This window comes from Copadichromis virginalis, linkage group LG12 (genome assembly GCF_057382275.1).
Source record: "Copadichromis virginalis isolate Kocher_CV1m ecotype Utaka linkage group LG12, C_Virginalis_male_GT1.1, whole genome shotgun sequence".
NCBI classification, from domain to species: domain Eukaryota; kingdom Metazoa; phylum Chordata; class Actinopteri; order Cichliformes; family Cichlidae; genus Copadichromis; species Copadichromis virginalis.
The window spans coordinates 26,000,264-26,013,577 of NC_140629.1; the positions used below are offsets into that span (position 1 = coordinate 26,000,264).

At 39.1% G+C, this 13,314-nt stretch overlaps 1 protein-coding gene across 1 annotated transcript; it reads left to right on the forward strand.

Moving 5' to 3' along the window:
- Positions 1-2,771: 2,771 nt before the first annotated feature.
- Positions 2,772-8,807, forward strand: tspan36 (tetraspanin 36). Its single transcript, XM_085475663.1, has 7 exons — positions 2,772-2,983; positions 5,891-6,082; positions 6,326-6,400; positions 6,554-6,652; positions 7,083-7,232; positions 7,509-7,592; positions 7,981-8,807. The coding sequence occupies exons 1-7, from the start codon at positions 2,930-2,932 to the stop codon at positions 8,053-8,055; spliced, it is 729 nt and encodes a 242-aa protein (XP_085331789.1). The 5' UTR covers positions 2,772-2,929; the 3' UTR covers positions 8,056-8,807.
- The last annotated feature ends 4,507 nt before the right edge of the window (positions 8,808-13,314 follow it).

Genomic DNA, 13,314 nt, shown 5'->3' on the forward strand with positions numbered 1-13,314 from the left:
ATATATTAGCGCCTGTTGAGCGATTAGAAGCTGACAAACGAAGAATGCAATGTGGGAATCGTGCTTTTAACATTTTGACTATGTTATATTTCCCAAATAAGTAAGAAAAAAGTTTTACAATTAAATAAACTCTAACATAGCGACGTGTCTAGTACACCGAGCCCAAAATTTAGTTTTATTTCCACCGTTATTGTGAAATATTTTCACCTAAAGAAGACTCAAGAAACACACTTCCCTTGATTCTATTTCGAGGTAACCACAGAGAGACTTCTAATGATAAATATTCAACTTGGAATCAAAGCAAGGGCGGTCTTTGAGTTGGGGATGATGTGTTAAAGTATAATTAATAGAAAATTTTGTTTGATATGAATATATGTAACATGAAAGTGAAATTAAGGCTATACATTGTGTATTCCCTGTGTATAGATGGACCAAAGCCAGAGTAGTTATCAGCCTGTGAGGAGGGGCAGCCCAAGAAACGAATTTCTGATTAATTTCCCGGGCTTTCTTTTTAACGAGACACTTTGTGGAATGACTCCAGTGGGGTGCTTGTACATAAATATACATTTAAATTAATTTGAATTTAGATCATTTCTTATTTATGCATCAATTAACTTTTATGAGGAACTGCTGCGTAAAAATTGTGCAAAAATAACTTCACTTATGAGATTATAACAGTTCTGTGCATATAAATGCAAAAACACGAATCATGTTTCATTACACTGCACTTAATTGGTTTTGGTAAAACAGCACAGCACACATGAATGTACAAAAACCATCCTTTACTTGCGCATCTGTGAAACCAAAACAAACTTCAGGCACTCTGACGCGCTTTACACGGCTTAGCTGTTTGACCTTTTAATGATAAACCATCGGTTTTATTGGGTTTTACAGGATTGTTACATACCCGTGGGGGACAGGGGGGTTGTGATATTTGTTTACAAAAACACGCAATAAAATCTGCCACAGGTGGAGCCAAACAGCGGGAAAATAAACCAGAAAAAACTAAATCGTGTAGTCCAACATTGGAGTCTTTGTTTTATATTAATTTTATATTATTTTTATATCAGTTTTAAAATGAATGCAATTATCAGACATACTTCTGGGAATGTTTTAATATTACAGTCTTAGTGCAATCCATCAAAAACGTCTCCAGTGAAAGAGGGATGTGTTTTTCTCTTCTTCGTGGTTTCTCGCGCTACTTTTGTTTGTTTTCTTATTATTAATGTGAGATAAGATATATGTACTTGTGTGTGCTTGCGCGCGAGGGAAAAGATTGGCAAACGTTTCCGTGCCTTCTGTAGTGCGCTGATAGCGCCTCCTCACAAACACTGGAGTTTTGTTTGGCTGGAGTGCAGTTCTGATGGAGACCTGTAGGTGGTGAGAGTGTTGTCACGGGAGACCAGCTTGAAGTGCCCACTGAAAGCCTCAGATGTGTAGTTTTTGTTTCCATTTCTCGCGTGTGGAAGCTTTTAATCGTGGGCTTGTATGCAGAGCAGGATGATGCAGGTATACTGCAGCACGTCTGATAAGGCTGCAATAAACTCTTGGAATTTGGACCCAGAGTGGGAGAAACTCCCTGGCAGATGCTGGACTTTCATCCTCTTTAACAACAAAGCCTTGACTGATTTTGCAGTTGTTGGTCATCTTGGCCTCATTATCAATACAAAACCTTTACTTCTATAGGCAAAGAGACCTACTCCGAGGCTTCTACGTGTTCCTCTGAATAGCGTGCAGCCGTGGTTTAACAGTTATAACCCATGTCACAGTCGGAAGAGCAACTGAATATTTCTGCCGCTCCCGCATTCATTTAAATGAGTGTCAATTGCTTTAATCTAAATGTGTCAGTTGCTTTAATCTCTTGCAGTGATACAGAACTGAGCGCATACAGGTCAAACGAAGCCTTCTGCTGAACTACTCTGAATAAAACAATTGTTTTTGTGGCTGCAAATTGTCTGTGTTGTGGTTTTCTCTTTCTATAACTCCCATCCACATAACCTTTTGACTCAATCCGAAAGAATAGCTGCCTATTGTCCTCAGAGTTACTGCAAAAAGAGTCACTACTTAAGCATGCTTCACACGACTAAAATACATATTTTTTCTGTTATTAATAACAATAAAAAAAAAGAAATGTGACCCCCCTATTATCTCACATACTTAGACAATGAAGGACAATGAATCTTGTGCTGTATTTCACAACCAATGACTGTATAATTGATGCCAACATTAAATTACATTACTGGAGCACATCGGTGGGATTAAAACCAATATGCAAATTTGAGACATAACCTTCAAAAAAATGTATGCTTAAACAGTAAGCTTAAACACACCTTCCTCATGCAGTGATATGAAAAGCATGCTGCTTATGTGCACTCTTCTTTGCCTCGAGCATTGGAAGTTCCATCCTTTGTGTATTTGTTTTTATTTTTATTTTTCTAATGGCTGTCACAAACTGCAAATAGGTAATTTTATTTTCTACAAATTTATAAGATCTTTGGCTTTATAATGGAACTTAACTGAACTGCATGTTGAATTAAAGGGGGGAATGAATAAAAATACATTTTTAAATGCCAAAGGCATTTAAAAGTAGAATCCTTTCTACGCAAAATTATGTTAAAATCCTTTAACCAAAATAAAACGCGTGTGATATCAAGCAGCTTGATAGAGTCTCGGGCTTCCTCGTGTGAGACTGATGTATGACGTGATGCACGGGTTGGAGTGGGAGGGGGAGCTGCAGGATCTGCTGTGTAGCTTTGCTCTCCTCCCATCATCATGTGACCAGGTGATCAGTCGGTACAGTCAGAACACAACGGAAACTTGTGACCAAAGCGGGCGGGCAGCTGGAGAAACTCGGCGTACATAAAAAGCGACATAAAAAGCTGGACATTCGGTCTTTTTCTTTCTCTCCTCCACCATCCACTGAGACGCCATGGACTGCGGAGTCGCCAAGATCATCCTCCTGTTTATCAGCTTGATATTTTGGGTGAGTCGCTGTGTAATTCTGTCGTTCGTCCACCTGCAGAGATTTTATTTCCTACTGACGACGCTCTGTGATGCGGAAAGGGAAAAAATAAATATGTGGGGGCTTTTCTATTTGTGTTTCTCAAAAAAAAAAAAAAAATCTGCTGCTATTTGTTTTCTCTTTACTCCTCCTGTGTGAATTGTGCTGTTTGGGGTGTAAACAAATCAGTATTATGGTTTGATAAAGATCCCAGTAGTCAGCCCCCCGCCCTCCTTTTTTTATTCTAGCACAGTCGCAGCATTACAGAGCACTTCCTCATTTCACCCCACCTACCCTTTAATAGACTTCTAACGTATGTAGCTCTGAAATAAAAAGGCCTGGGAAATTTTCATGAGATCACTGACCTGCCCGACTCTGCTCTTATTTTTCCGGCCATTCACTCCCTCGTGCAGTCATGTCTGTCTTTGTGTTGGAGTACTTTCAGTTGTGTGCTGCTCGTTAATGTTGACTTAATAAACCCAAGCTTCCCCGCCTGTGTCCTCTTCAGTGACCTTACGAAGGCTTTTGAAAGGAGTGGGTAAATTTCCCAGCCTGTCCCTTCCGTGGTTAATGTGTGTGTCTAATTGGATAACTGTAAGACAGAAACAGCCTGTGTGTGTGATTATTTACCAGAGACAACATGGACGTGCTTTAATTTGAGTATTCAAATCCTTTTTTCCTCTCCTCTCCACTTCCTAGTTTTCCTATCTTCTGTTCCAGCCTGTATACTTTCTCTTTCTATGCCACACTTACCATCTTACATCCAGCAGCCTTGGGTTGGATTACCGAGCCTCTTTGAATTAAATGAAGGTGTTATTGCATTTCTCTGACCTTCACTTTATTTCAGTAATGTTCACTCCCTCCCAGCATGTGAGCATTACAGACAACAAATGACTCCATATTTTAAAAACACCTCTGCTTTTTTTTTTTTTTTTTTTTTTTTCCTCCTTTGTTGCACAGCTCAGATGTGGAGTTAGTCAAACCTGCTGAGATTGTTTAGCCAACAAACAGCATTCCTGTGTTTGAGCTTCAGGCTGAATGTGCAAGTTTGACATTTTTTTTTGTTTTTTTGTTGCTGATTTATCAGAGCAAGAGCCCTGATTAGACATGAGTTGATGAAGAAATCACGTATCCGGTTGAATTAACTATTGACCTTCATGATATACCCAGCAATTTGATAAATTAAGGAGTTTCAGCTTTCTGTGGGAAAGTGAACATTTTTTTTAAATGATAAACAGCCAGTTTCATTCTGGGGGATTGTTTAAAGAAAATCATTCAAAAGATTGAACTGAACTATGACCCACAGTGATAAACATTACACAGATCCTCACACGTGTTTTAAACAGTTGCTGATATTTCATGGTTAGATTTAGTGAACATGTTCATAGTTTGCTTTTATAAAACAGGATTTCTGCTGCTTCACAGCAATAAAGTTCATGTATCTGATTTAAGGAAACGATAAGTTAAATGGTTCCTGGTTCACAAAATTTACAGTAAGTCTTGTCTTTTCCTGGAATCAGATTGAAGCTGGACCTTCAGAGAACCCCTCATGGCCTCAGAGAGCTAGTTACATTCCAGAGAGGTTGCGTTTTACGTTGTGTAAGCCTCTTTGTGCTGCTTCTGAGCCCCAGGATCTGAGATTCTGGAGGGATTAGGGGGTGAGCACTGGATGGGCGGGGGGGGGCACAGCGTAACAAACCCACAGGGTTCCCGTGACCGTGAAGTGATCAAGAAAAGTGAGTCATGGGGCTGAGCTACAAAGTGAATTGTTAGGATGCGCTAGACACAAGCAACCAATGTATAAGTTGCTTAACTCTGAGGGGAAGTAAAACTGAAAATTGCATGAATGAATGAAAACCTCATGGAAACTTTGTGTCTGAGACTTTCCGTCTGCTACAGAAATGAAAACGTTGCTGGTTAACACCTCCTCTGTTCCTGTTTTCTGACTGACATCACCAACGTATGAAGAAAGAATCTTTCATAGACTAGATGAGGGCCCGGTGGCGCCAGTGTCCGGCAGCCTCGCCTCTGTCAGTGCGCCCCAGGGTGGCTGTGGCTACAATGTAGCTTGCCATCCCCAGTGTGTGAATGGGTGGATGACTGGATATGTAAAGCGCTTTGGGGTCCTTAGGGACTAGAAAAGCGCTATATAAATACAGGCCATTTAGATACAAAAATGTTAGCTTATTAGTTAATGAAGCCTTTTTTAAATGTCTTTTTTTTTTTCATTGCTAGAGTAGATTTTTTGTGAATCAGTGTGATTTCTTTTCTTCTTTTTTTCCCCTTTGTTTTTAGGCGTGAACTCCCTATGCACAAACTTGGCCCTCATACCTGCGGTCATATGACTGGTGATCTCACTACTAAAGCATGACTAGCAGAAAGGTCGTGATGGCAGTGTGACTTAACGCCAGATATGCATCAAAGTTCAATGGGGCAGACTATCAGTGACCCTCACAGAGTATGTTAATCACATGAGAGCCAGTAGGACAGAAAAATAAGAACAAACATCTTTGTGCTCAGTTTTAACAAAAAGTTTTAAAATCAATACAAAAAATAGAACTAAAACAAATAATTGATTTTAACAGTTATAGGTTTGGCCAGTGTAACATGTCAGAAACAGAATTGTTGTAGAGGAGGAAGTATGATGCGGTGTGTCTGGTTTTAATGTTGTGTTGACAAAGCAAGGAGCATGTGACTGACTCGAATTTTAACAGTGTAAGCTTTTAAAAACCGGTTGCAGTCTGGTTTCTAGCAACTTCATGTTTAGAACGTCAGTTTCTTCATGAAATCGTCAGAATGACTTGTGAAGGTGCAGATGATTTAGCATCTATTGTAACCTGTGTTTATTTATAGTGGAATCTTTTTTTGTTCTGTCCCCATTTCCTTCAGGCTGCAGGAGCAGGACTGGCCTATGTCGGTCACTACGTGATCAAGTCCTTCGGCAGCTTTGACAGTCTGATTCAAAATAAGTCAACTCTAATCCCAGCAGCCATTATCATCGGAATCAGTGCGGTGATGTTCTTTGTTGGGATCGTGGGATGCTGCTCAACCCTCCGCGAGTCCAAATGTGGCCTCAGCTTTGTAAGTGTGTGTGAGGGAATTAGGACAAGACGTGATTTGTGCCTTAATCATATTCCCAATTCCTTAATGTTTATATGCTCATCTGTAAAATCTGAAGGTAGAAGCCCAAGAGCAAACCCTTATCACCTCAGCTATGATGCTACTTACCATCCTTTCTGTTACATTTATGTTTGTTTCTGTTGATCTTTCGCTCTGTTTTAGGATCCAAATTTACATCTCATTTCTTTTTTCCATTCATTTTAGTTCTTTCTGATCATCATGTTGATCTTTGCAGCTGAAGTGACTGCTTTGGTGTTTAGCTTCATCTACCGCAGCAAGGTGAGTCACGGACGCTTCAGGTGTTCTAAATAATCCTAGAATATTAATCTGTGTTTAGTTATTTTAAGTAACAGTAGGGAAAATATACTTGTCGTAGCTCACGGTTAACTTACATGACTGCTTACATTTGGGGGGGGATTTGTTTCTCAACAGATCAATGGACAGCTTGAGAAGCCCATAAGAGACTCTCTTTCCAAGTATAATGGGGAGAAGAACTCTGATACCGAAGCAGTGGACAGCATGCAGACTTTGGTTAGTGTATTTTCCACTTTGATAATAGATTTGTTTTCTTGATTCTATTTTCATTCTCCATTGTCTCTTTTGTTGTTGTGTGCATTCTCTCTCTTACATGGTTTCACTTCCTCTTCTCCCTCCAATTTTGTCTTCAGAAGACAACAATAAAAATAAAAATGAAGTTCATAGGAAGTCGTTGCACTTTACAGCTTCATGACCTACATGCACCACTTTTACTTCTCCTGTGTCTGTCAAACGTAACTGTGGGAAACTGATAACTGGATTAGAAGAAGAAACCGATCCAGTGTGTACAAAACTTGAAACACTGCAACACAGCCGCAGTACCATATTTCCCTTAGCTCAACTTCTTGTAGGACCTTTATCTTTACCTGTACCTTTATCATAGTTTCCGTTTGCACATGACCCTCTTCTCTTTGACTTTTTGCAGTTAAAGTGCTGCGGTGTCAAGAATTACACCGACTGGACCAACACCACCTATTTTTCTACAAACAAAACGCTGCCTTTGTCCTGCTGTAAAAACTCCTCATCGCCACAGTGCAATGGCAAACTGGAAGAAAAGGACCAGTTTAACACTGAGGTGAATCACACTTGAGTCACACGTGTTTGTCTTTCTCTGGACTGTACGATGTTTACTCTGACTGCGTGTTCACCTGCAGTTTGGATACTTCTGTCATTCAGTCTCAGATTTTTTTTATTTTTTTTAATGATTAAAAAAAAATGTTATTATGACAGTTTTTAAGTCTGCAAAAACTCCCAGCAGTAAAGGCAACAAAAAAGGAGCTAAAGTCAAGTAAATACCTTTGATGTGCATGTACTGTATGTATACTCACAACGATTGTGTATGTGTTTTTAGGGTTGTGAGCCCAAGCTGGAGAAGTTCATACAGGATGTTCTGACCTACGCCATGCTGGTCGTTGTTGCTTTTGCCATCATCAAGGTAAGACCAAGCTTAAATGTGGTTTGGCAGGTAAATGAGGATATGTCATTGACCTGCGTCTTTCAAACTCTGAAGTGCATAGATTTGTTAACTTAGCACTTGTGTGATCATTTTGTCTTCTATGTGAAGAAAAAAAATGAATTGTTAAAGAAATTCTAAAAAAAAAAAAAAATTTCCTGCAAGCATGTCTGTATTATTGTAGGGTGTTACATAATTCAATTTTATATATAAATATATATTTCAAGGTTTTTTTTTTCACTCAGGAAGCCAAACTTTGTGATAGGTTTGTAAGATAAAAAATTTCATCCCCCTTATTAGTCGGTTCATGTAACCTAAACAGAAAACGTATTTTAATTGTGTCTCTGATTTTTATTTTTTCCTTTTCCAGTTTTTTGGGATGGTGAGCGTGTGTGCGATAACCTGTAAAAGCCGAAGGAATGGTTACGAACCCCTCTACGCTTGAAACAGTTCCCGCAACCTCCCACTGTACCTCCTCCTCCTCATTTAGCTCCACTGGGATTTCTGAGTGCTTGCTCTACATTGCACAGAAGCATCTGTTCGTTGTGCTCTTCTAGTTCTATTTAAGTAATTACATGACGATCATTGTCTGGGCCTTAATGGGGTCATACCGGAACATTCCTGCACGAAAGAAATCTTGGTGAATCTTTTTGGTTAATGTGAACGCAGCTCTTTATTCGTAGTTTTTGTTTTCCAGCTATGGTTTGGAATTTTTTTTTTTTTTTTTTCTCTCCTTCATTTCTTTGGTATCGTTTTCAAAATAGTTTAAATAATCATAAATGTTGTTCGCAGCTCGATTGTGCTTCCAGCGCAGGCCATCGTCATAGCTGCCATTTCATCAAAGGGGAAAAAAAGAGAACGAATATGAACATTTACTCATGTGCTTGTAAATCCTGCTGGGCCCTTCCTGCCCTGCTGCATCTTGTAGATACTCATTAAGAGGAAATTACGCTTTGCATTTCCACTGTACTTTAATGAATGAGCTCTGTCCTTGTTTTAAGCTGTATGTGATCGTAAACAAAAAGACAGCAGTTATATGCCTTATCTAGGACAGCAGAGTTTATAACCACCTGCACGAATGAATACATGCAACACTTTATGGTCAGTTAACTCTGGTAAATTGAGTTGTAGTTCCACTTTGACTTTTACTGTGTTTATTATATTTCTAAATTAAAAAAGGTGAATATCTCACAAGCGTGTGGTGTGGTTGTGTCACTTTCTTTTTTTTTTTTTCTTTTTTTTTTTTTCTTTGTCAACTTATTTGCAACATTCAATGATTTTTATAGAAATGGCAAGCATCGCATTTCTTGTTTCTGTTGCTGTTGTTCTGAACTGAGGGCAGAGGGAGCAGTTGTCTACTCCTGTGGCCACTTTAGTGCCTTCTAGCTTTACTATTCACTGCTGCACGGTGTTCAGAGCATCCTATTAAACGTGACCCAAAGCATTTATCTGTTACCTCCTGACTCTGCTGATAAAGAGGCCCCTCAGTGTGGCACATACAGAAGATAGGAGTATTCATATTGCATAAGCAAAGTTAGCGTTCAAAGAGATAAATAATACAGACTCCTGTGCAGGAGATCATTATTCAATCAATGTGCAAGAGGAAACTGATATAGCAGTCACTGATGAAGCTGTAGATAAAACTATTTTCAACCATTTAATCTCAAATGATCCCTGTACTACGTTTTTGAAATTAATGACACATTCAAGCTGTTCACACTTCAATCCTTATTCGTTTCCCTATTTGTTCCTTCAATTTTTCAGTTTGCAGCTGTGACATTTGATAATGCATAGTCATGTTGGATGCTGTGTATTTAGTTGCAATAACATATAAAATCCTGTATATGGTGCTAGAGAACCTTTTATCTGAGTTTAAAGTTTAAACCATCAGCTGTAGCTGTGACCGGGACCTCAAAACATTGACTTCTGTGGAAGATAGTTCATAATTTGTCAGTAATTACTTGAAAGGTAAGATGTGATGGTTTAGAGCCTAAAGAGACATCTGAATTTTTTTTTTTTTTAACCGTTACATTTACACTCGCAAATCTCACATCTCTGATAAAGTTTAGTTGCTCTTCGTCTGCCTGGGATCTTTCCGTGGTTGCTGCTGTATTAATGACATCGACTGATGTAAATGACCCTGCTGCTGCATCATTCTGGGTCCCTCTCATATCTCCTGGCTGCATATCTTATGCCGTGCACATCCCCACTGCCCCAGGCTGTGTTGACATTTAGACAGGCTGTTCCTTTTCAGAGAGAACTTGGCACGCACACTCCTAGATAACCTTGTCAGCTCTGAGACTTGCCTGTTCCTCAAACTGCTTTTTTCTCCTCTCTCTCTCTCTCTCTCTCTTTCGCTTTCATGGCAGTTTCTTCTTGTGTGTTTGTGCCATTTCCCTAGCCTCACCTTCTTCTTTCTTGTCATACATTTTTGTTTGCTCTTATTCTTTTTCTTTTTGTTGACATTTAAAAGTGTATTTGCATCTCTATCTGACACCTGGAGCACCCATCTGTTTTCTGTTCTGTCTTCTTGTTTTTCTGAACTTCTCTCACGAGTGTTAACCCTTATCATATCAGCTGGTGCAGCAACGAAGATAGTGCTCTTTCTCACTCACTCTTGCTGAATACTGCGAATAATACCAATCGTTCTCAACACAGCAGCTGTCTATAAAAAGTAGGTCAGTTAATTAAAATCATGAACTAAAAAGGTGTTAATTTGAATTAAGCACTTGCTTAACTATATTAAGCAAGTCTATTTAGAAGTTGTGTCTAATCAGTGCATAAAATGCATATTAGAATAAAGCTCCTGTGTGAAAACAGTGTTATACTCTTATATTTATACAAACCCAGTTTCCAAAAAGTTTAGGAGGCTGTGTAAAATGTAAATAAAAACAGAACCCAATGATATGGAAATCTGATGAACGCATGTTTTATTATAGAACAGAGAAAACACACTCTTTCTATTTCATGCAAATTATTAGCTCATTTTGAATTTTATTGCAGCAGAAGGCTGCGAAAGGCTTTTTAGGGGGTACTAAAAAGAAACAACTGGAGGAATATCCAACAAATTAGGTTAATTGGGAACAGGTCAGTAACGTGATTGGGTATAAAAAGAGCATCTCAGAGATGCAGAGTTTCTCAGAAGTAGAGTTGGGCAGATGTTCACCAATCTGTAAAAAAAACTACAGATTGGTGACAAATCTACAAATTTTGCAACAATATTCCTCAGTGTTAAAATGCAAAGACTTTGAATATCTCATCTACAGTAAATAATAACATCAAAGGATTCAGAGAATATGGAGAAATTTCTGTGCAAAAGGGACAAAAATCAATATTGGATTGGATTGGGGCCCTCGGGCAGCGCTGCATTTAAAACAGGTACGATTCTGTCATGGAAATCGATGTAGGGGCTCAGGAACACTTCCAGAAATCACTGCTATAAACACGGTTCATCGTGCCATTCTCAAATGCAAGTTAAAGCTCTATCGTGCAAGGAAGAAGCCAAATACTGTATGAACATGATCCAGAAACGCAGAGTGGAAAAATGTTATGCGGACAGACAAATCAAAATTTGAAAATCATTTTGGAAAACATGCACGTTGCATTCTGTGGGCTAAGGAAGAGAGGGACCAAATGTGACAAAGAACTGTTGAGCAGCAAGAATCTTTTTTTTTTCAGCTTAAACATCTGACATGTTTTCTGTGTTCTGTTAAAAATGAAATATTATATTTATATTTTACACAGACCAAACACCTTTTTTTTAGGAATCCCGTTTGCATACTGGAGGAAAACACTAGGTTTGTTTGTTGTTTTATGACAGTATCGTGTTCACTTTGAAGATAAAAAGAACCAACCAGAGAGCGATGAATTCATGAGGTTGTGAGTCACTTGTGTGGATAATTTATTACCGTGGCATTTTCTGTTGTCTTACGTGGACACCTCCAGATGTGGCCCCTTTCTCGCTCTCTCACACGCTTTCCAATTTGGGCCATCAACTCACAGGAAGAAATTCCTCACAACCCAAGTGCACATGCCAAATGTCATCACAAGAAGATTTCTGCCTGCCCTCTAATTTATTTATTTCCTTTCCTACTTAGAGAGGGATCTTTGCTTTTATTTATTTATTTTGACAGGAGCTAACCTGAGGAGGACGCACATACAGTGCTGCTGCTCACTTCCTGCAGGAAGATGGACAAAAAGTTCAGAAGGACTGTTTTTCTGCCTCTTTGAAAAGATTTGAGGACACTTACCTGAAGAATTCCTTCATGATGTGTGCAGCTATTCAGCTACTAAGTGTCTTTTCTGGATTTGTTTCATAACTGCTGCCTTTGTCAGCTTTACCATCAAAGGTTTAACAAAGAACATGCCTTGAAGTGTATCACATGGTGGATTAGGGGGATGTTTGCTTTCTTATAGGTACAGCAGGGGGAAAAAGGTGGGATTTGTCTCCTTTTTATTAAAAAGTTATACAAACAAATTGTAGTAGTGTCAAGGTTTATTTGATTTTCCAACCTTTCACCATCCTTTGAGACCAAATATTAAATATGCATTGTCAGGACCAAGAGCAGGTGCTACTGACAGCAAGCGTGCCCACTACTGTTTATGTGTGCTTCTCTACATATTCATCCACAACCGACGCTGTGATGTCTCCATTTGTTCTACGCCATCACTGTTAATTAGAGAGGGAAGCCAGAGAAGAGGCCCAGACACACAGGACAGAGAACAGAGGCTGAAATAGACCACATGAGGAGCAGCAGGTCACAGCTCTGTCCATATTACCTATAATTGTGTATCTTCACAGCATGCATTGTTGAAGGAGATATCCGTATCTTCTAGCTCCTTTTTTTATATTCCTTTGCCCTTTTTCTCATTATTCCATCGTCTCCTCCTTTCATTTATTTATTTATTTATTTATTTACCTCATTTCCTTTACACCCAGCTTATGTTGCTCAACAAAGAATCTGATTTGCCACATGAACGATCAGAACAGAAATGGAGAATGAATTTTAAAAATATATCCCCAAACAAAGGGTTATTTTTGTCCATCTTTTCTATATCAGTATTTTTTTTAATTTTTGTCATTTAAGTTTGTTGCAGAAAATATTCACAGGAAAAACAAAATCTGCAGACAGATGTGTTTTTGAAATGTCTGGTCACCAGTTGCATAACATAGCAAAAGGTGTCCATCTCTGTTTTACATTTACAAGGATTCAATGGACTAGAAACAGGCTTTTAAACAAGGGGGTGGTGCAGTGGTACTGTTGCCTCACAGCAAGAAGGTCAAACTGAGTCGCCTCCACCACCTATGTGGGGGGGAGTTGCATGTTCTCTCTGTGTCCGGGTACTCCAGCTTCCTCACACAGTCCAATGCAGTTGGTAGGGTTGGGTTATATGATGACTCTAAATTGCCCATAACTGTGAATGTGAGTGCAAATGGTTGCCTGTTCCTCTGTGTCAGACTGCTGACCTGTCCAGGATGTAACTTACCTCTTGCCCTATGGTAGCTGGGATAGGTTAGCTGGGATATCGGTCAGGATGGTTGTCACCATGCATTCTGATTCTTTTCCTGCTACTGAATAAAACCATCCTTAGAGGAAGTCTCTTTGGGTGCAACTGCAACCAAAGCATTTGACAGTTTTCTACTTTCCATTTGTAAACCTGTTCTATTTTTGCAGGACAAAGAGCAGATATGCTTCTGTAAGAT